A 26561-nucleotide genomic window follows, 5' to 3' on the forward strand; every position below is an offset into this window, starting at 1 on the left:
TCTTACGTTTAAGTGTTACAACCATGGGTGTTCATTCTTAACGGCAGTTATGTGTGCTTAAACTATACTGAAAAAGTGTACCAAGCAGAAGTGAATTTCATAGATATGAATCACAGAATCATAGAATATCCCCAATTGGAAGGGACCCATAAGGATCATCAAGTCCAACTCCTGGCACCACACGGGTCTACCCAAAAGTTTAGACCATGTGACTAAGTGCACAGTCCAATCGCTTCTTAAATTCAGACAGGCTTGGTGCAGTGACTACTTCCCTGGGGAGCCTGTTCCAGTGTGCAACCACCCTCTCGGTGAAGAACCTCTTTGTGATCTCTAGCCTAAACTTCCCCTGCCTCAGCTTAACACCGTTCCCGCGGGTCCTATCACTGGTGATAACGGAGAATAGGTCACCTGCCTCTCCACTCCCCCTCCCGAGGAAGTTGTAGACTGCAATGAGGTCCCCCCTCAGCCTCCTCTTCTCCAGGCTGAACAGGCCCAGTGACCTCAGCCGCTCCTCATATGTCTTCCCCTCTAGGCCCTTCACCATCTTTGTTGCCCTCCTCTGGACACTCTCCAACAGTTCAATGTCCTTTTTGTACTGTGGTGCCCAGAACTGCACACAGGACTCGAGGTGAGGCCGCACCAGCGCAGAGTAGAGCGGGACAACCACCTCCCTCGACTGACTAGCGATGCCGTGCTTGATGCACCCCAGGATACGGTTGGCCCTCCTGGCTGCCAGGGCGCACCGCTGGCTCATATTCAACTTGCTGTCAACCACAACCCCCAGATCCCTCTCTGCGGGGCTGCTCTCCAGCGTCTTGTCGTCCAGTCTGTACGTATAGCCAGGGTTGCCCCGTCCCAGGTGCAGGACCCGGCACTTGCTTTTGTTAAACTTCATGTGGTTGGTGATTGCCCAGCTCTCCAATCTGTCCAGATCTCTCTGCAAGGCCTTTCCACCCTCATCCGAGTCCACAACTCCTCCAAGTTTGGTGTTGTCGGCAAATTTGCTCAAAACACCTTCTAGTCCTACATCCAAATCATTTATAAAAACATTGAAGAAGACTGGCCCTAAAATGAAGCCTTGAGGGACCCCACTAGTGACCATCTGCCAGCCAGATGTGGCCCCATTTACCACAACCCTTTGAGCCCTGCCCGTCAGCCAGTTGCTCACCCATCGTATGATGTTTTTGTTTAGCTGTATGCTGTACATTTTGTCTAGTAGGGTCCTATGGGGAACCATGTGAAAAGCTTTGCTGAAGTCTAAAAAGATCACATCAGCTGGTTTCCCTTGATCGACTAGTTGGGTGATGTTATCACAAAAGGAAATCAAAGTTGTTAGGCAGGACCTACCCCTCATGAACCCATGTTGGCTGGGACTAATGACTGCGTTGTCGCCCTGGTGCGCTTCCATAACTTCAAGGATCATCCTCTCCATAATTTTACCAGGCACTGGCGTGAAACTGACAGGCCTGTAATTGCTAGGGTCTTCTTTCTTACCCTTCTTGAAAATTAGCACAACATTTGCCAGCTTCCAGTCTCCTGGGACCTCTCCAGATTCCCAAGACCGTTGAAAAATAATTGAGAGAGGTCCCGCGATGACGTCAGCCAGCTCTTTAAGCACCCTGGGATGAATTCCATCCGGACCCATGGACTTGTATGGATCCAGATGGAGCAGCAAATCCCGCACACATTCAGGGTCGGTTGGGAGTTTGTCATTCCCACCGTCATGGTCCTCCAGTTCAGGGCACCCTGGGTCCCGAAGTCCGTCATCAGTGTTGAAGGCAGAGGCGAAGAAGGCGTTAAACGTCTCTGCTTTGCCTGTGTCATTGTCTGTGAGGAGACCTTCCCCATCAAGTATCGGAGCTATGTTTTCTTTGGTTCTCCTTTTTCTGTTCACATATCTAAATAAAACTTTTTTTATTGTCTCCCACAGACATGGCCAGCTTCAACTCTAGTTGGGCTTTGGCCACACGAATATTCTCCCTTCAAACACGAACAGCATCCCTGTAGTCCTTCCTTGTCGCCTGACCCCGAACAGGAACCTGCCTCCATTCCCCTCCTTGGCCTAAGTCTCCTCCTACTGCCTGGTGGGATGAGGGAACTTTTGTCTTCTGCGTAGCAGGAGACATTTGTGCTGTGGCAGGCTCATGAGTCTGTCTCAGAAAGGGTAGAGGACACCCCCACCAGTCAATTTCCCTCTCCGACTCCCTGATCCTCCTGAGGCTGCTCACCTCTTCCCAAAGCTCCGCTACCTCTTTGAGCAGCTCTTCAATCTGGGCACACCTGCCACCCTCGCTGCTGCTGTCGGATACCGACAGAAGACTCGGGCACACCCTGCAGCCCAAGACCTGGATGGCGGTGTGTGTCCCGGAGACCTCCATCTGAGTAGCCACGTCGGTGACTGCGGCTGGAGAGGCCGCAAGAGATGCAGAGGCCATGGTTTTCTGCCTGGTTGATACCATGGCCAGGTTCCTCGCAGGCAGTTTACAAGTACCGAAGGGAAAGACCGCTGCAGAAGAGCGGTGAGGGGCCCTCCCTGCTCGCCCTGCCTGCGCGCACTGCTGCGCAAACTGCCACGTCACGCCCTTCTGACGCACCACACCCTGGTCGCTGCGCTCCTGGTTGCTCGCGCTCCCTAGGGGCTACTTTTGAACGGCCGGCGAGGGGGCACTGCTGGCCCCACCTACGCCTCACCAGCCTCCCTCGTGTGGGCTGTCGGATCCTGGCGGCTCCCTCAGCTGCTTCGAGTGGCCTCAATGCCCAAAAAAAAAAAAAAAAAAAAAGCCCTGCCTGTCTTGATCCCCTGCTCCACTGCAGAACACGTCTGCCCCAGAGCTGATTGCCTCGGCAAATGGCCATGAATGTGCATCTGTAGAATGAACATGAGTTTAGTGAGTGTTTGGGTATGTTATAAGCAATGCAGTAAGTAGAGCGTGCGTTAATATATGAATTAATTTGGCTTTGGATTTATCTAGGTTGGATAGTGAGTGGCTGATACTATTCCATTAAGTGGCGTATGCAGGTATGTGGTTATTCTTACCAAATGCATTTCCTTTCTTTCTGTATATAGTCTTAGCAAACAACTGGCGGAATACACAGACTGGGAGAACACAGGAGAAGCTTCTGCAAGTGGTAAACAAACCATCCCAGTACTTACGACTCCTCACAGAGCAGGAGCTGCTGGCTTTACGTTGGGTGCACCTGCTATGGACAGAGGAGGTAGGATATTTAACTGTGGCGGACCTAATGAGAAAAAATAAGTGGCCTTTACTTTAGGTGTTTTATATTGTTCAAGCTTATTGTGCTCAACGTTGACTTTAGTGGAGGCATCAGATAGAGTATCACAAGAAGTTTTATGAATGTGCTTGTTTGTTGCTAGTTGGAAGTGCATCTTACCATCCATGAAGACAATTGTGATTTGTGCGTTTTATATCAATTCATATGGTTGTCACCTTCAGCCCATCAGATCGCCCATTTATACAGGTTTTCCTTTCAGTGGGATGTGAGGGAAGAAAGGAGGACAAGTAAGGAACTAGACTAGACTGGCTTTGTTTTTCATGTGGGCACTTACAGATGCTTTTTCAGGTTGTGCTGTAAGTTCATCCTGGGTAGTTGGTTCACCTTTCTGTAGTAGGGAAACAGCGGCTGAGTTAGAAAGACGAATGGCTTGTTGATTTCTACTGAATTTATACGTCTGTTTGTTTTAATAGTTTCCCTTGTACTAAGGTTATTTTAGTGAGTCGCATTATTTCTCATCTTAAGTTAGAATTGCTTTTGTTTATGTGCTATGGAGACACTTAGGAAAAATTGTCTTGGAAGAGTAACTTTATCAGCAACAACAATTCAGCGTCTGTGTATACTGTATCTTCTTGGACGTAGTTTGATTTATAATAAGCTTTTATTCCACTTCGATTAGTTTTATACAAAAAAAATGTTAAAGTTCATGTAACTTTGTGATTCAGAAAAACAATTAAATTGCCTTGTGATTAAAAGAAAGAAACTTTCAGTGAGTTTGTAAAATCCGGTCAATGCTTATGAGCTCAAGTAGCACTCAAGGAATCTTAAATTAATATTTGAATACAAATGAAATTGTTTGCTTTATACTTTGTTTCTGGCCCAACAGTAGGAGGTTTTATTCGTTTCTGTATTTTTAAGGGTTTTATGTTAGAATGATGTGTCCAAGGGGAAGCAGACAGTGTTCAAATGCAATTGCTCTTTTTTATTTTGGTAATGTGTCAAGAAATATGAACAAAAACTGTGGCATGTTTTTTCCTTCTGAATTTTTCATGAGAAGGAGAACTGAATTTAGAGCCGAGCTTTGCCTTTGACTTAGAAACACTTCCTTTGATCTAGTCAGAGATTTGAAGTTTCTTCATAGGCTGTTTTTTTTTTTTTTGAAACTTTGTTGTTTTTTCAGCAGGGCTTGGTACAGGTAGTTTAATCACCAAAATACTGTTTTCACCCCAAAAACTCTGTTACTACTTTCTTTGTATGTAGATAGTTGCTCTGGTACCACATTGTAATGTCTGACAGGCCTGTATTATTTTTAAAATATGTGGCTTAAAGAGGACTAGTATTGTGTAATTCCAAAACTGTCATATGTGCAGGGAAGTACAGGTTCTTTGGTCAAATTTCTGGGATTTTCAATTTTGACCTTATTCTTTTTGCTGCTTTTGCACTTCCTAATTAGAAGAGGAGATTGTGTAGAATGTTGAACAAGTCTGCATTTTTAAGCTCTCTAGCTTATTGGAATGTCAGAACACGAACGTTTTTATTAATCGCAGACAGGTTTGCAAAAACCTCCAAATGAACGGCTTCCAGCACTAGTGTATCAAGTGATAGACTTTTTAGATTTTAAGTTGGAATTTCTTTGGGGGAAAAATAATTACACAATCCATATTTCTAGTATGTCTGCGATGACAGCTTTTTTAACTACTGCAGCACATACACTGAAGGAACAACAGAGTAGTTTCCCTGAGTTCTTAGAGAAATTGTTTCTGCAGGGTAAAGTTCTTGAAAAATAAATGAGCACACCGGTGTTTTACATCTCCTGATGTCAGGAAAAGTTATCCTATATCTCTTCTTAAGGAAACAGAAAAGCAGAAGGGATGAGAAAACAACTTGAGGCCGTTTCTTAACTATTTAAGTGTATGATTTTGATAGTAGTCATTTTGTCACATCATTGCATGCATTTGTGATAAAATCAGTATAAGTAGGATGCCCTTGTGCTCTAAAACAATAGCTACAGCTTTGTCATGAAAGCATTTGGCTTAAGGTAGCCGCAATAACAGAACCACATTGTTCAGTTACCTAAATGCAAAACTTATTTGTAGGTGGGATGGGTAGAGCAAATGGATAGTGATTTTACATTCCAAAACTTCTAATTTGCAGTACAGACAAACGTATGCTCATAGTCACAGTGCATTCTCCCACTGCTATAGCTTTATCTGTGTGCTTCTCATGTTTCTGAGATTTCAAATTTATTCTGATGTAATTGTTTCGTCTGTCCTTTCCATGCCTTTTCCTAAATGGATATAGGAATGCAACAGTCTCCTAACCAGGCACCAAGAACAGGAGAATCAAGGAAAGGTATTCTGTACGGTAGCGTTTTAAGTATGGAACATGTTGTATAATTCACAAATACCTATACATGATACATACTTATCGTCTTGGAGATCCACACTTTGATGGTTTGAGATCAATAAGTTAGACTTAAGAGTTGGTTTGGGGTGTTTTCGTTTGCATGTTTTTTGTGCGAGTCTTTTATTACTGAATTCAATGTTTGCTTTTGTCACCAGTGATAGTATATCTTTTTATTTATTTATTTCCATTTGTTCTCATGGTGCTTCAAAATGGGCTTCAATGGTGAAAACAAGCAGTCCCCAGAGACTGGTTTTCTAGATCCTATTTCTGTGTCAGGGCATCAAAGCCTTGGTTTTGGTCTGACTGAAAGCTATCTCATGAACTTACTGCCTTCTAAAGGATGGTGTGACCTGGTTTTGATCATTGACTATATTTATTATACATCAAAAGCAAAAGTTCAGATAACTTATTGAGCTGCTTTGATTAATTGTAACAGTACTAACTGAAAATACTGAAGTCACCTGTTCAAAGTTTATAACTGTTCCACCCTAACTATTTCAATGAGACACATTTCTTTTCAGCTGTATCGCATTGACAATAAGCTCTGTTCAGATCAGGAGACATGCTCTTCAAAGTTCTCACCTAAACTCTGTTGTTAGGAAAGACAGAATTTGTACAATCATTTATGGGCTACTGGTAGTAGAGGTGTCTTCAAGTGTGATGTTTCTTGGTTGTTGGGTTTGTTTGCTTGTTTTCCTTGTAATAATTTTGTCCAAGCCTTTGGTTTACTTTCCATGATACGATTTTATAGAAGGTCCCAGTGTCTTGCTTATTTAAAAAAAAAAAAAAAAAAAAACTTATGATAGTTAACAATTGGTTAAAGAACTTCATGAACGCTGACATAGCTTCTGTGTGGAGATTAGGAGGTTATATGTGCTTGTTTTTCCCCTTTTGTGTTGGAAATCAGAGTCCTTTTATTTTGTCTTAGTTGTTAATAGTTGAGAGGTTGTAGCACTTCTCAAACTGTCTTCCTAGAGTGCAGATTTATTCATACGTCAGTGACTATAGCAAGGATGTGCTATAGTACGCTCTCATCAAGTCTGCAAATGATCTGAAATCGGAGGGAATCGATGGATGTGCTTCCGCACAGAGCTGCCATTTGGAGGGACCTTGACAAGCTGGGGAAGTGGACCAAAAGGCATCTTAAGAAATTCAGCAAAGGCAAATGCCAAGTTGTGCCCCTGGGTAGGAATAGCTCCTTGCTACAAAACATGATGGGACTGCCTGGCAGGGGAGCAGCTTTGCTGGGAGGGCCCAGAGAGTCTTGGCAGTGAGCAAGCTGAGCATGAGCCAGCAGGGTGCCCTGGCTGCTGAGAAGGTCAACGGTATCTTGGGCTGTGTTAAGAGCAGCCCAGCCAGGAGACTAGGGAAAGTGATTGTCTGCCCCTACTTGTTACTTGTTGGACTGTCTTAATCCCGGGTTATAATTTTGAGCCCCCAGTGCAGAAGAGGTCGATCTTCCAGCAGTGAGCAAGTTCAGTGGGGAGCCATCAGAAATATCAGGGGCAGGAATACTTTCCTTCTGAGGAGGGGCTGAGAAAACAGGGCTTGGTCAGCCTGAAGAAGAGGCATCTTCAAAGGGGACCTAACAGCAGCTTCCAATATGTACAAGAAGGCAAAGCCAGGAGCTTCCCCGTGGTACATGACAGGAGGTAGAGAGACGAGGTGTAAGGGGAAACAGAAAAGTTTCTAACTGCATGTTAGAAGCATTGCCATGATAAGGACAGTTAAAACAGGGAGGTTGTTTGGCTCTCCTCCTTAGACATGTTCAAGATCAGACTGAATAAAGCTCTGAGAACTTTGCCTGACCTCATATCTGGGCTGGTTTTGAGGAGGCAGTTGGCTAAGAGACTTCCTGAGGTCCCTTTTGACCTGACTTATCCTATGATCTTAAGTGCTATTTGCCTTCATTTCACCAAAGAAAGTTTGGAGTATAGTATAGTATGGCCAGGTAATGCTGCTTTTGTCTATTGTATACTCTTTTTTGGTGTGTTATAGAGACCTGCTGGTGATTCTTCTACCTAGAGATAAGCTTTAGGTCTTGACTATGCTTTTTCATTTTTCTTTAAATTTTCAAAATAATCCATAGTTGGGTAAAGTAGAAAATAAAGTGTACTGTATGACAGTATAAAGCACTTAATGTTTAAAGTGGTAAAACCTCTGCTTGTGGTGTGTGAATGTGTGTGTAGTATGAGTACTTTGAAGATTCATCTACTTACTGTCTTCATAAACCACCACCATTTGTTAACTGTCTACTAACATAGCATAGTCATGCTATGCTGTTCTTTAGTTTAGAAATATTTCTTAAACGTAAGAGCCCAGAGAAAATACCACCGATCTTCTTTATTATTATTATTGTTTTTTAATTCTGTATGATTTGAAAAAACAGGTGCTTTGGAAATGCTTTCATTCATGCTGTCTTGTATTAAATTGGCCCAAGTTTCATTCTGTTATGACTTGTAGTGTTGTCCATGTTAAATATTTTTCTGTATTGATTAATATTTAGCATGCCAAATCTAATTTCAACATGTCAATTAATATTTGAACAGCAATAGATGACTTTTCCCAAGGAGACTCAATAAGGTGAGACTTCTAAAAATACCTAATACTTACTTGAAGAATGATATGAGGGAGCCACTAGTCATTTTGCTTTGCTTTTTAAGAAGCTCTGAGAAAGAGGGGAGTGACGACAGTTGGCATACTTCTGAGGAAGAAGAACTAGATTTTACCCCCAAGGTATGGTGCCTTTACTGGAAAATTGTCCTGTAGAATAAGTGATTTGAAAGCAATTTTCTCTGGTATAGAAAGAAACTTCTTCCAGCTAATGTTGTTTTCACTTTAAAAGCAGTCTCTGGTCTGACAGCTTTTTTTTTTTCTGCTGTGGGGTGTCTTTTTGTTGTTTTTTTTTTGTTTGTTTGTTTGTTTTTTTGGTGTTTTTTTTTTTTTGGCAAAAGAATTGTAGCTGTGGCAGAGCATGCTGTAAATTTGTGGTTTAGGGCAAAAGAGCAGTAGGTGACAAGATAAACAACCACATTATTTTAGTTGTTCTGGTTCATTTGAGTCAGATTTGCAGACCCTGAAAGTTTATAAGTTACTGTATAAGTTACTGTATAACCCGTTCTCCTCCAAACGTGGCTATTGTTTCCCCTAATTTATGTGATAGAATTCTACCTGATAATGAAAAAGAGCATTTATTAACGGAAAACATCTACTGAAGCTGTTCAGCACCTGGTTCTCCATTCCTTCTCCTCAGGTTCCTCCAGTGCTCAATGAATGAGTTGCTCAAATTGTGTTTTTTTTTCCCCCCTTTCTTTCTTTTTTTTCCCTTCTTCTATGGGATGGTATTGTATACTTGTGTATAATCTCACACTGCATGTTTTTATTTTTTTGAATGCTCGTGTGGTACTCTTTTACCAGCCACATGTGTTATCTCCTACTGTTTTTGCTAGTATTATGAAGGATTATCAGCTTCTCCAGTGATACCTGGAGCATCTGGTCTGTTGCACTGGCATTCTGCAGTAATGAGGAACTGTTGTATGGTGGTGGTGAACTGGTGGGGTTCAACACACTCTGTGATGCTGGAGATGCAAGCATGTGTAGTTTAAACATTATTTCATTTTCTTACATTCATTTAAATGGAAGTGAGGCATTTTTGTAGCATGATTTCGAAAATTAGGGATCTTTTGGTAAGTGGACTTGCAGTGACTCATTTGTGTGTTAAGTCTAAGGAACTTTAACAGTTACTTGAGTTGTACACACTTAAAAGTAAGCATCCTACATATTAAAAACATTAATTCAAAAACAGATTTTTAGACTTGTTATGCATGTAAATACAGTTTCGGAAAGAATTTGCTAAAGCGTACCTGAGCAGTTTTTTTTGAGGTAGAATAGTCACTGACTTGCATATGTGGGAGTGTTTGTGTAATTAGACCTATAGGATGTACCAAGCACCTGAGAACTGTCAAAAGGACAGCCCAGTTGTATTTACCGTTCAAGATTTGATTTAAGTAAATGATTTGTTTGTTTTTAAAAACAAGCAAGCAAAAAATAGATCAAATAATTCTCTTCAAATATATTTTTATTTACAGAAGCCACAGAAGCCAAACTTGACGTTGTTAATGAGTGCTTCCCAGCAGTTCAAGAAAAACAGTAAGTTATTTAGAAAAGGCTGCATGATATAATGAGATACAAAAGTAAACTAGCTAAGTAATTTTTTCCCCCTTTGACTATAGAAAGTGAGATAAGTAGTATTATAAGAACAGAGCACATAGTCATTTTAGAGCAAAATAATTGAGATCATGAAAATGAAGATATTGAATCCCTTCCTAAGCCTTTGTCCCTGATCAAGTCCTTTCTCCCATCGTGCTCATCCACAGAAATATTAGGTGGTTTTATCTTGCTAGGCAGTTGAACTTCACCACAACCACTCTCTCACTCCCCCTCCTTAGAAGAGGAGCGGAAGAAGAAAAGGAAAGAAACAATTCACGGGTTGAGATATGGATAATTTAATTAAAGGAAAAAATAATTATTAAGGAAAAATTATTATTAATTAAACAATTTAACTAAAGGGAAAAAAACAGAAAGGGGAAGGGGAAGGGGGGGTGGGTGAAACAAACAACAAGCAAGGCTGTGTGGAAGTGCAGAGGAAAGAAATTACTCTGTACTTCCCACAAACGAGCGATGCTTGACCACATCCTTGAAGCAGGGCCTCAATGCACATTCAGGAGGACAGACGTTTTTACAAGAGCCCACCCCTCCCCCCCTTCTTCCTTTTTGCACCTTTTGTTGCTGAGTGTGGCATTGTGTGGTATGGAATATCCTTTCGGTTGGTTTAGGTCAGCTGCCCTGGTGATGTTCCATCCTTCCCTCTTGCCCACCCCCAGCCTGCTGACTCTGGGGGGGTTAGAGGGAGTCCTGATGCGGTGCCAGTATTGCTCAGCAGCAGACACAGCGCTGGTGTGATACCAGTGCTGTTCTAGCTACAAGTGCTGTTCTAGCACAGCACTGTATGGGCTGCTGCAGGGAAAGTTAACATTCCTGCATCCCCAGTACAATCCCTTACCTGGCTCCTTTTCCAGACATTCCCAGATGACTCCTCTTCTATGCTTTAAGCAGGTAATAGGCCTGTTGCTATTTTTGTAACTCATTTGGTTCATATGCCTTTTTCATTTTCTCATGCTTTAAGATGATGTTGGTGGTTCTAGAATTGAAAGTCCTAAGTCACAGAAGAAAAACCTCAAGCAAAGAACCCCATCAGATGCAAATCTGAACAAAGGAGAGTGTGGTGAACTGTTGAACCAAGATGTTTCAGATGCAAGCAACCTGGAAGAAGAGGAATTGGACGAGGAGGAAGAAGAGGAGGAAGAAGATGAAAATGACAATGGAGATGATGATGAAGAGTATGAAGAGGAAGAGGAGGAAGATCTTATTCAAGGTGAAAAGGAGGAGGAAGATCTGGAAGATGAAGAAACTCAGTCTAACGACATAATGGCGGAGGAGCAGGGGGGTGAAATAGAACCTAAAGGAGAAATTAATCAGGAATTGGGGTGTTTTAGAAATGTTAAGTATGAAGGGGAAACTCAATGCGGGACTGGAAATGTCTTTGGTGATGATCAGAAAATATGTAAAGAACTTGATGAAAAGATGGAGGGATCTGTTGATGCTCCTGTGTCTTTTATAGCTGGGTGTTATGAAAGGTTGCAAGAAAATATAACAGTGATATCCCCAAAGGTAATGAATAATGAATTATCTTATGAATCCATACCAAAACAAGCTGTCCTTCAAAATCTAAATAATTTACAAACTAGACAAGAAACTTTGAACAAGAAAAGCGTGATTCAGGAGAAGATACACCAAAAGGGTGACTCCTGTTTTGCAGACTCAGAAACAACAGACTGGAAAAAAGAGATCCCCCAGACTCTCTCCGACAGTTGTGGTCTTAAGGAGAAAAAGTCAAATTTTGGTGATGGCTTTAAAAGTATTAATGGTTCTCAGTCAGCAGCAGAAAACCCAAGACTTGAAAGTCAAAGACCAAAATCTGATATTCTTGAATATGTGGGTGAGGAAGATGCTGAAGAAGAGTATGAAGAAGTAGATAATAAAGTCTGTGAAGCACTGAAACAAGAAAGTGAACACGTGCACTTAAATAGATGTGAAGAAAACACAAGGGCAACGTTTTCCTCAAGCACAAAGGTAAGTATACAGGGATGATTCAATCACAAGGGTATTTTTAAGGGTAATACAGGTAAGAAACAGTAAGCTGTATTCTTATGGATAGTTATTGCATAGATCTGTATTTCAGTTATCATCTTTTGATACTAAAAAGTGTCACTTCTAGCCAAAGTAATTTCTAAGATATAAGAATAATGCCAGGCATTATTTTCAATATTTTTAACATGTGATTACAATGATCTTGAAGGAGAAAGACGGGAAACTTCATTTTTCTGGAATTGGTGAAATTTCTCTTAGTTATATAAATGAGAGGATGGATGTTATTTGTGAAGTGTTACTGCCATTTAGTAAAATTCACAGCATGATGACTGCAACAGAGAAAGCAAAACAGAATGAAATTGAGAGTAGGAAGCTAGTAATTTTCTGTGGAGCAAACTGGGGGAAAGAAGGAATGTGTTCCTGAATAATATAATTTAAATAAAACTGGGGTTAGACTGACACGAGGAAGTGCTTTTCAGGGGCTTTCCAGAACTAGGGATGAAGTTTATGACATGGGGCATTGCTGTTTAATCATGTAGATTACCACTGGAAACCTGAAGGCCTTGGGAGACTTTTGAGCTTTGCTTTACTTTTGTCTTACACAAGAAAAGCATTTTCTAAGTTGTCAGTGGGTGTTGAAGAAGATGCTTGTTTCTGTTCTTTCCAGCTGTTTTGGTCTGTCTCTTTTAGGAAGAGCCACTTAAGTGGGAAGGAGGGGAGAAGGAAGATGCTTGTGGAGGAGAGCTGCAAACTGCAGCTGTTGAGGGTGTGGAAAATTCTGTTCATAGTAATAGCCATCAAGACCATAATGCTTCAGAAGACACTGCTGATGAGAGAAGTGAGTTAGTTAAACATTGATCCCAGTTGTTCCTCTCTAAGTATTAATGTGCTGTAAATGAACTGAAATGGTGATTTGGTGATTGACTTTCAGAGGTGGTAAATTCTCCTGTTGCCTGTGATTTGTAGTGGGCAGTGGCAGAGAAAGACAGCAGCTTGTTTTCATTCGTTCTTAGGGAGCACAAAAAATGGTGTTGGATTCCAAATGAATTCTATAGGAAGCAAGTGCTGTTCTTGCTTTTGTTGCTGTATTCTCCCTGAAGTGGTCTGAATAAGACAAACAGATAGAGAGGAACTGGTGTGTCTTGGGTGTGACAGTAGTTATTTCCCTTTCTGGCTTGTACCACCATATTGAAAAGCTGTGATTGCTCTTGGCTGAAGCCTGGGAAAGACTTGAGTCAAGCTGTGAGAAAACTGTTCTGCTACAGTGCTTCACCTTGTTCAGTTTTAAAATGTAGGAGGTCTCCCAATGCCAATCCTTTGTGTGCTTGAGAGCATTACCAGCTCGGACAGAGTTGAGTGCTTTGGTGCTCACCTCAGGGTCTTGGAGAAGGAGGAGAAGATACTGGTTCCAATGTGTGTCTCCTGAGCATAACTTGATGCAGTAGATGTTTTCAGAGCACATGTAACTGCTGATCAGGTGCTACACAGAGGACCTGGCAGAAGCTGATGCTCTGAAGGTGGTGTGCCTAAATGCGAAACTCTGGGCCTGTAGGTAAGAGAGAAGACCCAAGCTCTGCATCCTGCAGTTTCTTCCTGAACATTACCCAAATATGTGCAAGGCATAGTTTGTAGCTCCGTCAGCTGTCATGCTTAAGCATCTTCTGCTTGAAAGGAGATAAGAGGAGTAAAGAGAACATTGTGATGTGACCGTGTATGAAGCTACCATTGAATATAACTCATTTCTTAGTTTCTCCTCTGCAGAAGAACTGTTACTCATCTTTCAGATGCAGGGTTTCACTGATGGGGAAAAGCGGAGTGCAATAAATGCTCACAGCATTTCTCTTTGTCCACCCTTTGTAGGTGCCTTGCCAGCTCTAGAAGCAGAGCAAGAGGAGGAAGCTGAATCTCCTTGGGATTCTGAGGTAGGTACTTTCTGTGAAAGATGTAGTGGGGTCCCAGTGGGGGGAAGGTCACATCCAGAACCACTTCAGAGTTTGCTTTTGAATTTGTCGCTGCCATTAATGAGGCTTGTTTACCTCTCGTTGCTTCTGCTGTATGTTTGTAACTAGGGGTCCTTGAAATGCTTGTGCTCTATGTTTTCTAGTTAGAATCTGGACAAAGTTGTATCAAGCTAATGATGTGGGCATTCTAGTAGCTGGTCTTTGAGTTCGATGTCCAGTACAATATTGAGACAGTGAAGTTTTCTGCTACTTAAAATCTTGTGAGCTTCTCGAAAGGGCTGATGGTGTGAGGATTTTTTTTTTTTTAACCATACAGCTCTATTCTGCTGCCCCAGTCAGTGTTAAATGGTTGCCCCTACTGTCTGCAACCTAGACATCTAGATTTTTCTGTATGGAACCCTTATCTTTTTTAGGTATACTTCATCCTTTTTAGAAAGTCATTTTCAATAGATACCAAACGAGCTGGCTGTGTGTGTCCTTTCTGTCTGTGGTAATTGGCTAGACAAAAGAGCAGGGTCTGTAGCTAACCCCCTCTGGCTTTTCTTGTGAGGAAAAATGAATTCCTCCCCACCTCCTTCCTTAAAAAATACTAGACTAACATTTTTAAGATAACGTTAATCTCTGCTAACTTTGCCTTGTTAGTCTTTATTCAACCCAAATTTTTGCTTTATTTTTGCAGCGTAGTGGTGAATTCACTCACTACTGCAGGGTACATGCTCCAGGAACATAAGCTCAAATTTGAATGTCAGGCACAAGTTTGGTACAAGTGTCGGATCACCACAGAGCTGCAGTTACTCGTTCGCAATCCACATCTTGATTTCCAATATTAATTCTCTTTTGTGGCCATTCTGTTTGTCAGGGATTATCAGCGTTACAGGATAGTTTAGATGAGTTAAAAGCGTGTTTGTTTAGCCAAAGATCTGAAAATACACACTACTGCTGTGACTGTGTGCTATGCATTGATGTGTCCTTTACAAGCCTTCAGTTACAAAAACCTTTTGATACGCTTGATATCATGTTGTGCACATTGGCTGAGTTGCAACTTTATTCATGGAAATAAGTGGGGGGGGGGGGGTAAAAGAGTTTGTACCAATTGTCTTGCATGTGTTCTAGATTATACAGACAGATTCTGAAAGTCTGAGAAAAGTATCGCCTGGTGTGTTGCTCCCAGCTGCAGACGAACATGGAGCATGCTTGCAGAGTGTTTCAGTGGAGCGCAACAATGGTAACTTTCTGGTGGATTGTGTTTGTAAGCATTTATAGACTGAAGTGAACTTTTATCAGTGTCTTCCTTAGGAGTGCTGTTACGCAGTGGCTGTGTGCCATAGCAATGAAGAAGTGCTTGGTACTTGTTAATTACCACCAGTTAACGCAGCACTTGATGGCCTGTTTGATTAGTAAAGGAATTTCTTGTGTGCATTATGTGTGTTCTTTGGACACTTATATTTTGGTTTCGGGTTGTTGCTTAAGTAAAAGTGTGTGTGGTTTAGGACTGATCTGTCAGAACACTGAGACGTTCCTGGATAGTAACACAGCAGAAGAAATATCATCTGGCCAAGCATTTTTTTTTTCTAGCTTAATTCATGATAGGTTTATGTTGTGCTTTGTCTAGGAGCTAAAATGTGATGAAAAGTTCAGGTTCTGTTCCTAAGGACTTATTCCTGTAGCTTGTGAAATTTGCCTTTTGACCATCTTTAGCATAGAAGAGCAGAAAAGTTTTGCTGTTGGGGTAAAATTATTTTCTGAGGATTTTCTCCTTTAAAAAAAACTTGTCAATCCAGCTTGTAATACGGGTGTAATAAATTAGTTGTACAGGCCAATTTTTGTTTAGTAGGCTGGAAGCAGAACTTGACAAGATGAGAGCTTTAAATGAGCTTGATTAGTTGTCATGAAAGTCTGTGTTGTATGATTCTGCTAAGTTAAATTTGAAATCAATACGAAAAAGGGTTAAGAGGTGATTATGGTAATCTTTCTAAGGTATTTCCATATTACTGGACCACCGAGTTTGCTGAAATCAAATACTGTTTGTTTTAATTATTATTTTTAATATGAGAATTCTTCTGGGGAGCCATTCTTTGTAACATTTCATATATTTGTTTCATGAGAGGACTCAAACTGTAAGATGACTAAAGCAGAGAATTCAAGCAATGCATGGCCGTAGATTGTATGAGTTTGGAAGTACTTTAATGTTACTGTTGGACAAAAATTTTTTGAAAATGATATTTGGAGCGATGCTACAAATACCCGTTACAGCCAAACAAAGTTTGTTTCATTTGTTTCCTTGCAAGCTAAACCAAAATCATAGAATATCCCGAGTTGGAAGGGACTCATAAGGATCATCAAGTCCAACTCCTGGCACCGCACGGGTCTACCCAAAAGTTCAGACCATGTGACTAAGTGCACAGTCCAATCGCTTCTTAAATTCAGACAGGCTTGGTGCAGTGACTACTTCCCTGGGGAGCCTGTTCCAGTGTGCAACCACCCTCTCGGTGAAGAACCTCTTTGTGATCTCTAGCCTAAACTTCCCCTGCCTCAGCTTAACACCGTTCTCGCGGGTCCTATCACTGGTGATAACGGAGAATAGGTCACCTGCCTCTCCACTCCCCCTCGCGAGGAAGTTGTAGACTGCGATGAGGTCCCCCCTCAGCCTCCTCTTCTCCAGGCTGAACAGGCCCAGTGACCTCAGCCGCTCCTCATATGTCTTCCCCTCTAGGCCCTTCACCATCTTTGTTGCCCTCCTCTGGACACTCTCCAACAGTTCAATGTCCTTCTTGTACTGTGGTGCCCAGAACTGCACACAGTACTCGAGGTGAGGCCGCACCAGCCAGAGTAGAGCGGGACAATCACCTCCCTCGACCGACTAGCGATGCCATGCTTGATGCACCCCAGGATACGGTTGGCCCTCCTGGCTGCCAGGGCGCACCGCTGGCTCATATTCAACTTGCTGTCAACCACAACCCCCAGATCCCTCTCTGCGGAGCTGCTCTCCAGCGTCTTGTCGTCCAGTCTGTACGTATAGCCAGGGTTGCCCCGTCCCAGGTGCAGGACCCGGCACTTGCTTTTGTTAAACTTCATGTGGTTGGTGATTGCCCAGCTCTCCAATCTGTCCAGATCTCTCTGCAAGGCCTTTCCACCCTCATCCGAGTCCACAACTCCTCCAAGTTTGGTGTTGTCGGCAAATTTGCTCAAAACACCTTCTAGTCCTACATCCAAATCATTTATAAAAACATTGAAGAAGACTGGCCCTAAAATGAAGCCTTGAGGGACCCCACTAGTGACCATCTGCCAGCCAGATGTGGCCCCATTTACCACAACCTTTTGAGCCCTGCCCGTCAGCCAGTTGCTCACCCATCGTATGATGTTTTTGTTTAGCTGTATGCTGTACATTTTGTCCAGTAGGGTCCTATGGGGAACCATGTGAAAAGCTTTGCTGAAGTCTAAAAAGATCACATCAGCTGGTTTCCCTTGATCAACTAGTTGGGTGATGTTATCACAAAAGGAAATCAAAGTTGTTAGGCAGGACCTACCCCTCATGAACCCATGTTGGCTGGGACTAATGACTGCGTTGTCGCCCTGGTGCGCTTCAATAACTTCAAGGATCATCCTCTCCATAATTTTACCAGGCACTGGCGTGAAACTGACAGGCCTGTAATTGCTAGGGTCTTCTTTCTTACCCTTCTTGAAAATTGGCACAACATTTGCCAGCTTCCAGTCTCCTGGGACCTCTCCAGATTCCCAAGACCGTTGAAAAATAATTGAGAGAGGTCCCGCGATGACGTCAGCCAGCTCTTTAAGCACCCTGGGATGAATTCCATCCGGACCCATGGACTTGTATGGATCCAGATGGAGCAGCAAATCCCGCACACATTCAGGGTCGGTTGGGAGTTTGTCATTCCCACCGTCATGGTCCTCCAGCTCAGGGCACCCTGGGTCCCGAAGTCCATCATCAGTGTTGAAGGCAGAGGCGAAGAAGGCGTTAAACGTCTCTGCTTTGCCCGTGTCATTGTCTGTGAGGAGACCTTCCCCATCAAGTATCGGAGCTATGTTTTTTTTGGTTCTCTTTTTTCTGTTCACATATCTAAATAAAACTTTTTTATTGTCTCCCACAGACATGGCCAGCTTCAACTCTAGTTGGGCTTTGGCCATACGAATATTCTCCTTACAAACATGAACAGCATCCCTGTATTCGTTCCTCATTGCCTAACCCTCCTTCCAGCAGCTGTACACTTTCTTTTTTCGCCTAAGCTCCAGTAGAAGATCCCTGGTCAGCCAGGCCGGCCTTCTGCCCCGCCTGCCTGCCTTCCAATATTTTGGAATCGCCTGATCTTGTGCTTTTAGGAGGCAGTGCTTAAAGATTGACCAGCACTGACAGACACCAATGCCTTCAAAAGCAGTTTTCCAGGGGACCTTGCTGACTAGTTCCCTGAGCAGCCTGAAGTCTGCTTTCCCCATATCCAGGGCTGAAGTTTTGGTGGCAGTTTTCCTTCTGTCACCATAAATTCTAAACTCAACCACTTCATGGTCACTATGACCGAGACGGCTGCCAATTGCCAAGTCTCCCACAAGACCCTCTCTGTTCTCCAGGAACAGATCAAGGAGGGCACGTTTCCTAGTTGGCTCCCTTAGCACCTGCACCAAGAAGTTATCATCTAGGTGGTTTATGAACCTCCTGGACTTGCTCTTGTCAGCTGTGTGGTGATCCCAGTTGACGTCTGGCAAGTTGAAATCCCCCATAAGGACGAGGGGAGTTGATCTCAAGGCATCTCTTAGTTCTGCAAAGAATAATTCATCGGCGTTGTCATCCTGGCCAGGTGGTCAGTAATAGACTCCCACAACGACATCCCCTTTATTTGTTCGTCCCTTAATCCTTACCCAGAGGCTCTCAACTTTGCCATCGCCAACTTGAAGTTCCACACAGTCCAGCCCATGCTTCACATACATCGCCGCCCTGCCACATCGCCTACCCTGCCTGTCCCTCCTGAAGAGCTTGTAACCATCCATTGCAACACGCCAGCCACAGGATTCATCCCACCAAGTTTCGCATATGCCAATGATGTTGTAGCTGTGGGACTGGGCTAAGACTTCTAGCTCATCCATTTTATTCCTCATACTGCGTGCGTTTGTGTAGAAGCACTTCACATGTGCCTCCCTACACGCAGCACCTTGTGGAGCCGACCGAAGGACCTCACTAACACACAGTCCCTCTGATTCTAGCGCACCATCCCTTAGCTCATCACCAGCGTGCCAGGTTTTATCCCCTTCCCCCTTTGACTCTAGTTTAAAGCCCTATCTATCAGCCCTGCCAATTCCTGAGCCAAAATCCTCACCCCTCTCTGAGAGAGGCGCATCCCATCTGGTGCCAGCAGGCCTGGTGTCGCACAGACCTTCCCATGATGGAAAAACCCGAAATTCTGCCGGTTGCACCAGTCCCGAAGCCACGTGTTAATGTGATGAGTCTGCTTGTCAGCATTGATCCCCCTATCGGAAGGACAGAGGCAAACACAGCCTGTGCCCCTGATCCTTTAAGTAGTCGCCCCTAAAGCCCATTTTGATTGCTCTCAAACTTCTCGTTGCTACCTCGTCATTACCAGCCTGAAAGACCAGTAGCAGGTAGTAGTCGGTGGGCCGTACCAGGCGCTTGACTTTCTTAGCGAAGTCTCTCACCCGAGCCACAGGGAGGCAACAGACTTCCCTGTGGGTTGGGTCCGGTCGGCATATTGGGCCCTATGTCCCTTTCAAAAGGGAGTCCCCCATGACAATAACCCTTCTTTCTTTTCTGACAGATGATGTAGCAATGCGGGGGGTAGGTTGCCTTGCCTCAGGCACCCTCTCCAACTGGGACGGGCTTTCGTCTGCTTTGTTGTTCTGACTGTCGTGTTCTAGACCCTCATACCTGTTATATAAGGGTAGATGGGAAGGTGAGGTGGGCAGGGACAGGGCTCGCCTACCACCCCGAACAGGAACCTGCCTCCATTCCCCTCCTTGGCCTAGGTCTCCTCCTACTGCCTGGTGGGATGAGGGAACTTTTGTCTTCTGCGTAGCAGGAGACATTTGTGCTGTGACAGGCTCATGAGTCTGTCTCAGAAAGGGTAGAGGACACCTCCACCAGTCAATTTCCCTCTCCGACTCCCTGATCCTCCTGAGGCTGCTCACCTCTTCCCAAAGCTCCCCTACCTGTTTGAGCAGTTCTTCAATCTGGGCACACCTGCCACCCTCGCTGCTGCTGTCGGATACCGACAGAAGACTCGGGCACACCCTGCAGCCCAAGACCTGGATGGCGGTGTGTGTCCCGGAGCCCTCCGTCTGAGTAGCCACTTCGGTGACTGCGGCTGGAGAGGCCGCAAGAGATGCAGAGGCCATGGTTTTCTGCCTGGTTGATACCATGGCCAGGTTCCTCGCAGGCAGTTTACAAGTACCGAAGGGAAAGACCGCTGCAGAAGAGCGGCGAGGGGCCCTGCCTGTGCGCACTGCTGCGCAAACTGCCGTGCCACCCCCTTCTGACGCACCATGCCCTGTTTGCCCACCCTGGTCACTGCGCTCCTGGTTGCTCGGCTCCCTAGGGGCTGCTTTTGAACGGCTGGGGAGGGGGCACTGCTGGCTCCACCTACGCCTCACCAGCCTCCCTCACGAGGGCTGCCGGGTCCTGGTGGCACCCTCGGCTGCTTCGAGTGGCCTCGATGCCGAAAAGAAAGCCCTGCCTGTCTTGATCCCCGGCTCCGCTGCACAACGCATCTGCCCCGGAGCCGATCGCCTCAGTAAAATGATCTGTTGAGAACCAGCTTGATTTTACCTTATTGAATGACACCTATATGAGGTTTCTGTTCTGTGCTTTGATTTTCCTGTGCTGTCAAAGAGGGAAAATACTCCTCAACATTAAACACTTGAAGGATAATCAAAAGTCTTAGTACTGTTGAATTGTTTTATGATCATTATTGCAGCAGACCAGCTTTGGCTTTTGACATAGTCCTTTTAGAAAGTAGAATACAGCTCCTTAAAAGGGACAAAATATTTTGATCTTCAATCAACAAGCATGACCATACTGCTTCACATGAATTGTTCTAGTTCTGTGACTTTTTTGATTATTTTTTTTAAATCCAAGATGCATGTGGGAAAGAATGTGTTATGCATTTCTTGTATGCTAATACAAATGCTGTATGATAAGGTAATTGAATGTTAGGTATTGAACTCTCAATGAAATAATGCTTGTAACTAACTAATATTGCATGGAGTAAAAGATACCTTCAGTTAAATAAAATAATACTTCATTTTTCACCTCCAGGCTTTTCAGAGAAACCCAGCAATTTGCAGGTAAACAGTTCTTTTGTTTCAGACTACTTGTCCTGTTCATTAAAAAATATGTAGTTACTTTGAATTTGTGGTGTGTTTTTTTTGTTCATTGGATTGTGTCTTTCATAGCTGAAGATTTCCGCATCAGTTTTAGAAATGAATGAAACATCTCCTAGAAGAGGAAGGCAGAAATCAGGTAATGATGACATCATGTTGTTATTCTAGGTTTAGCTTCATAATCTTTCTGGATAGGCACATTTAATTAAAAATCTGATTTATTTGTTTTGCAGATATATTGGAGGAATTTAGTTTAGGAGATGCAAAGGATATTGAAGGTATTCGTAAGTCTTTTTGTTGTTCTTTTATGGGCAGACACATTGTACTTTAAATTCTTTCTCAGTAATAAATTAAGAGTTTTGGTTTTGTCTGTAATACACAATAATGTGAAATCCATAGAACCACTCAGGTTGGAAAAGACCTCTAAGATCTAGAACAATGTTTAACTTAGTGCTAAAGTCCACCATTAAACCATACTACTACTAAGTTCTAAATCTACACATTCCTGAAGATTTCCAGGGATAGTAATGCAATCACTTCTCTGGGCAGCCTATTCCAATGCCACACAACTCTTTCATTAAAGAAATTTCTCCTGATATCCAACTTAAACCTCCCCTGGTGCAACTTCAGGCCATTTCCCCTTTTCTTATCCCTTGGTGCTTGGGAGAAGAGCCTGGTCCCCACCTCATTATAGCCTCCTTTAAGGTAATTGTAAAATATATTAAGGTTTCCCTTAATAAATTTTCTTCACGTTATACGACGCCAGCACCCTCAGCTGCTCCTAGGACTTATTCTCTAGACACTTCACCAGCTTTGTTGTCCTTTGGACATGCTCCAGCACCTCACTGTCCTTCTTGTAGTGAGGGGCCCAAAACTGAACACAGTACACAAGGTGCGGCCTCACCAGAGCTGAGTCCAGAGGGACAATCACTTCCCTAATCCTGCTGGCCACACTATTTCTGATACAAGCCAGGATGCTGTTGGCCTTCTAGGCCACCTGAGCACGCTCCTGGATCATACTCAGCCAGCTATCGTCCAATACCCCCAGGTTCCCTTTTGCTGGGCAGCTTTCCAGCCACTCTTCTCCCAGCCAGTAGCATTGCATGAGGTTGTTGTGCCCCAAGGCAGGACCTGGTACTTGGCCTTGTTGAACTTCGTACAATTGGCCTCCACCCATCAGGCCAGCCTGTGCAGATCCCTCTGCAGCGCCCTCCTATCCTCAAGCAGATCAACACTCACACCTAACTTGGCGTCATCTGCAAACTTACTGAGGGTGTGCCTGATCCTCTTGTCCAGATCATTGGTAAAGGTTTTGAAGAGAACTGGCCCCATTACTGAGCCCTGGGGTACACCACTAGTGACCAGCCTCCAACTGGATATAACTCCATTCACCATGACTCTTTGGACCTGGTCATCCAGCCAGTTTTTAATCCAGTGAATTGTACACCTGTTCAAGCCTTAAGCAGCCAGCTTCTTCAGGAGAATGCTGTGGGTAACAGTGTCAAAAGCCTTAGTGAAGTCTAGGTAGACCACATCCACAGCCTTTGCTGTGTCTGCTGAGCACATCTCCTCCTCCTTGGAGGAGATCAGATTTGTCAAACAGGACCTGCCTTTGATAATCCCATGCTGACTGGGCCTGATCGCCTGGTTGTCCTTTAAGTGCTGTGTCATGGCTCTCATGATAATCTCGTCCGTGAGTTTTCCCAGTACTGATGTCAGACTGACAGGCCTGTAGTTTCCCACATCCTCCTTTCAGCCCTTCTTATAGATTGGCGTCTCATTTGCTAGCTGCCAGTGGACTAAGGCCTCTCCTGATAGCCAGGACTGCTGATAAATGATGGAAAGCAGTTTGGCAACAGTCCCTAGTTGGCTCACTCACTGGTAGCCCCATAATGTAGCAGTATGTTATAACATTGCAAACACAGAAAGGAAAGGCAGTCTTTTCATAGTTCATTTCATGTCAGCTGTTCTTCCTGTGTCTTTATTCATGTGTCTTTTTCACCCATGTGTTGTCCTGAAGATAATGTATTAAGAAGTATATGTGAAAATTTCTCGCAAACTTTTGTGTTTGGATTTGTTTCAGCAATCAGTATTGTTTCAAAAAAGCATTGTGATTACTGTGGCAAAATTATTTTTAACTCAGAAAGGGTTGAATGAGGCTGTTCTGAAGTTAGTTCATAAATCTTGCAAACATTTACAGTATCTTGTATGACTAAATGCAGAATGAGAGAGAGATGAAATTTCCCATTCTTTTTTCTTTGTTATTGACTCATAGTAATACTGTCTTGGAATATATTTGTGGGTCAAAATTAAATAGTGGTGTTCTCATGTTCTTTGTATAGATGAGTATCTGCTTAGCTCTGTGATTTCCAAGGGAAAAAAAATCATTCTGAGATAATTTATGAGTAGGGAAATCTCAGAAGATAAAGGAAAGGTAAAGGCTAATAAGAAAGAACAGTAAAAGTCAACTTTCTCTGCTTGTTAGAGATGAGGCAGAGTATAAGGAAAGGGATTTGCATCTTGTGGATACGCAGGGATATCTATGAGTAGTTACATGTGTTAGTCATAGAGTTGGATTCATGTAACCCCCCTGCAGGTATCCAATTAAAGAAACATAATAAATTGCAGGTAAAAATAATGGAATTTAATTTACTCCATGAATTTTTGATATACATTTATCAAATGACAGAGTCCTCAGAAGCTTTAGACTGGAGTTCTACCAGCGTTTTGGTTAAAACTTTGCCCTGTCCTAGAAGTGAAAATGTCTTTACGTTTTCAGTGAGAAGTCATCCTTTCTTCACAATGTTAACAGCAATCAGTAGTACAACAAACATACACTTAAGAGTTCCTGTTCGAAGACATTTTGATTGCAACAACTAACATGCGCTGTCCTTACTTTTTGAGGTTATATATTTTTTTAATTATTTTTCCAATGGCTTAGAGTTACTGACACTGTAAGTGACAACTGGAACCTTGCATATGGGGGAATATTGTTGTCTCTCATCTTTCCCTGCCTTTCTCCTGGTTCTGTGCCTATTGTACAGAAATTTCAACATTGCTTAAACCTTACAGGAAAAAAAATCTTACAGGCGCTGAAGTTCCTAATATATTTTGTAAAGGCTGAAACTTTAGACTCATGGCTGCTACTGTAAACTTTCCTCTTGGTCGTGATGGGTAAGGCTGAATAGGAGTTTGGTTTGCTTTCAGTTATGGCACCTAATTTTGAAATTTCTGAACTCTTAAACAGAATTCAGAACTTTAAGACACCTGTGTGTCTGATTGTCTCCAGATTGTATGAAATACTTCATAATCAGCAGGAGTTCATCATAACAACCCTGTGAAACAAGTGCTGTCAGCCCACTAATGATTAATGTGTATTGCCAAAGGCCTTGTGCTGAAATACCCAGAAAAATGAATTTACAGAAATCTAGGAAACAGCACTCACCAATGACTGGGATAGGAGGAGAAGGTTCTGACTTCATACAGTGTAACTTGAGTTTAGAATTGCCCCCTTGGAGACCTCTATGACTGTTTGAGGAGCTTAGTTTCCCAATTCAGACAAAATTGTGTAACTATAGGCATGTACCTAATCTAATACTTTTCAAGAAGTGAAAGCTTGCAAAAGGAGTTGCCTAAAGCAGAAAACGCTAGAAGTGAGGTTGGCTGTGATTTGTTAATACTGGATCCTTTTGTGTATGATGAGATACCTATTTTCTCCTTATGTTACTCTCCTTAGGAAGAACAGAGGATTGTGTCCCTCTTTAGCAGTGAAGCTTTGTGTATAGAAAGGCTCTTATATGGAGACCATAGAATTATGGAGCAGGAAAGGATGTGCAAGGTCATTAAGGTGAAAACCTCCCATCTGTGTTCAGGTGCCACACTTGAGCTCATAGAGTGATAAAGGTTGGAAAAAACTTTCAACATCATCAAGTTCGACTGTCAACCTGACATGCCAAGAGTCACATCATTAAACCATCTTCTTTTATGTCATGTCCACATGTTTCTTAAATACCTCCAGGGGTGGGGACTCTACTGCTTCCCTGGGCAGCCATTCCAATTTTTGACCACCCTCTCCCTGAAGAAGTTCATCCTAATATCCAATCTAAACCTTCCTTGGTGCAACTTGAAACAATTTCTTCACATCCTATTGCATGTCGCCTGAAAAAATGAGACCCACACCCTCTTCAGTGCAACCTCCTTTCAGGGAGGTGTAGAGAGAGAGGAGGTCTCCCTTCAGCCTCCTCTCCTCCAGACTAAACTATGCCAGTGCTCTCAGTTGCTGCTCATGTGTCTTACTCTGTAAGCCCTTTACCAGCTTTGTTGCTCTTCTCTGCTCACACTTGAGCAACTCAGTATCCTCGTAGTGAAGGACCCACAACTGAACACAGTGTTTGAGGTATGGTCTCACCAGTGCCAGATACAAAGGGGCAATCACTTCCCTAGTCCTGCTGGCCACACTATTTATGATTCAGGCTGGGATGGCATGGGCCTTCTTGCCCACATGGGCACACTGCTGGCTCATATTAGGCCAGCTGTTGACCAGCACCCCCAGGTCTTTTTCTGCTGGGCAACTTTCCAGCCCAGTCCAGCCCAGCATCCAATTGTTACGACCCAAGTGCAGGACCCAGAACTTAGCCTTGTAGGATGTCATGCAATTGGACTCGGCTAATCAATCCAGCCTATCTGGATCCCTCTGCAAATCCTTCCTACTCTCAAGCCGATTGATAGTCCTGCCTGACTTGGTATTATCTGGGACTTGTTTCTTTCTGAACACTTGATTGTTCAAAGTGGCTGGTGTCACTGTGTGTGTAGAAAACACGAGTTGCTCCTTCAAAGTTGTAGCTCGGATTGTGGCATCTGAGAATTGGTGACTAGGGTTTCAAAGTAGGTACTTCAAAATGGGGAGCCCAGTCTGAGTGACTGCTTCTGAGGAGTTTGTAACCTATACAAATTTAATTAGGAATTCTAAGAAAAGGATGGACTCCAGTTTTTCATGTGGTCCATGTGAAAGTTCTTAATCACGGCCAGTTTCTTAACATTTCACAAATCTTTCTCATTCAGTGTACCGTCCCTGTCTTCTGCAAGAGATAAGGCAGCAGTTTGACTAAAATTCTCAGTCTAGATCCATGTCTAGAGGCATTTTTCTTTCCTGTACAGAGTAAACCTGGGACCTTGAAGACTAAGAGCATGAGATTTTGTTCGTGGATTTCTCTGCACAAACCGAAATGAAAATAGCTGGAGGAATGTAGCTAGTTACTGTATGGCACAGGGTGTGCCACATATATATAAATTTATTTATACATAAACCATTCCTGTTTCTTAAAGGTGTGTTTGTGACCATTTATATTAATTTTCAGCAAATTTCCCTTATACATGAAAAAGCAAAGTGCCCTGGAAAAAAACAGA

The 26561-nt window shown here is 43.2% G+C and overlaps 1 protein-coding gene across 13 annotated transcripts in view; it reads left to right on the forward strand.

Moving 5' to 3' along the window:
- Positions 1 to 26561, forward strand: part of ANKRD26 (ankyrin repeat domain containing 26) — a 78174-nt gene that overhangs the window by 3764 nt on the left and 47849 nt on the right. For 10 of the 13 annotated variants that reach the window (XM_066991033.1, XM_066991053.1, XM_066990989.1 and 7 more), the window contains exons 6-17: positions 3068 to 3216; positions 5536 to 5586; positions 8190 to 8223; positions 8304 to 8376; positions 9729 to 9789; positions 10826 to 11832; positions 12541 to 12688; positions 13711 to 13772; positions 14925 to 15036; positions 21091 to 21119; positions 21228 to 21294; positions 21389 to 21433. In XM_066991033.1, coding sequence (XP_066847134.1) covers positions 3068 to 3216; positions 5536 to 5586; positions 8190 to 8223; positions 8304 to 8376; positions 9729 to 9789; positions 10826 to 11832; positions 12541 to 12688; positions 13711 to 13772; positions 14925 to 15036; positions 21091 to 21119; positions 21228 to 21294; positions 21389 to 21433 — 1838 coding nt within the window. The remainder of the gene's footprint in view (positions 1 to 3067; positions 3217 to 5535; positions 5587 to 8189; positions 8224 to 8303; positions 8377 to 9728; positions 9790 to 10825; positions 11833 to 12540; positions 12689 to 13710; positions 13773 to 14924; positions 15037 to 21090; positions 21120 to 21227; positions 21295 to 21388; positions 21434 to 26561) is intronic. The other 3 variants (XM_066990990.1, XM_066990991.1, XM_066990992.1) reach the window with 3 other exon arrangements.

The sequence above is a fragment of the Anser cygnoides genome, chromosome 1 (genome assembly GCF_040182565.1).
Source record: "Anser cygnoides isolate HZ-2024a breed goose chromosome 1, Taihu_goose_T2T_genome, whole genome shotgun sequence".
NCBI lineage: Eukaryota > Metazoa > Chordata > Aves > Anseriformes > Anatidae > Anser > Anser cygnoides.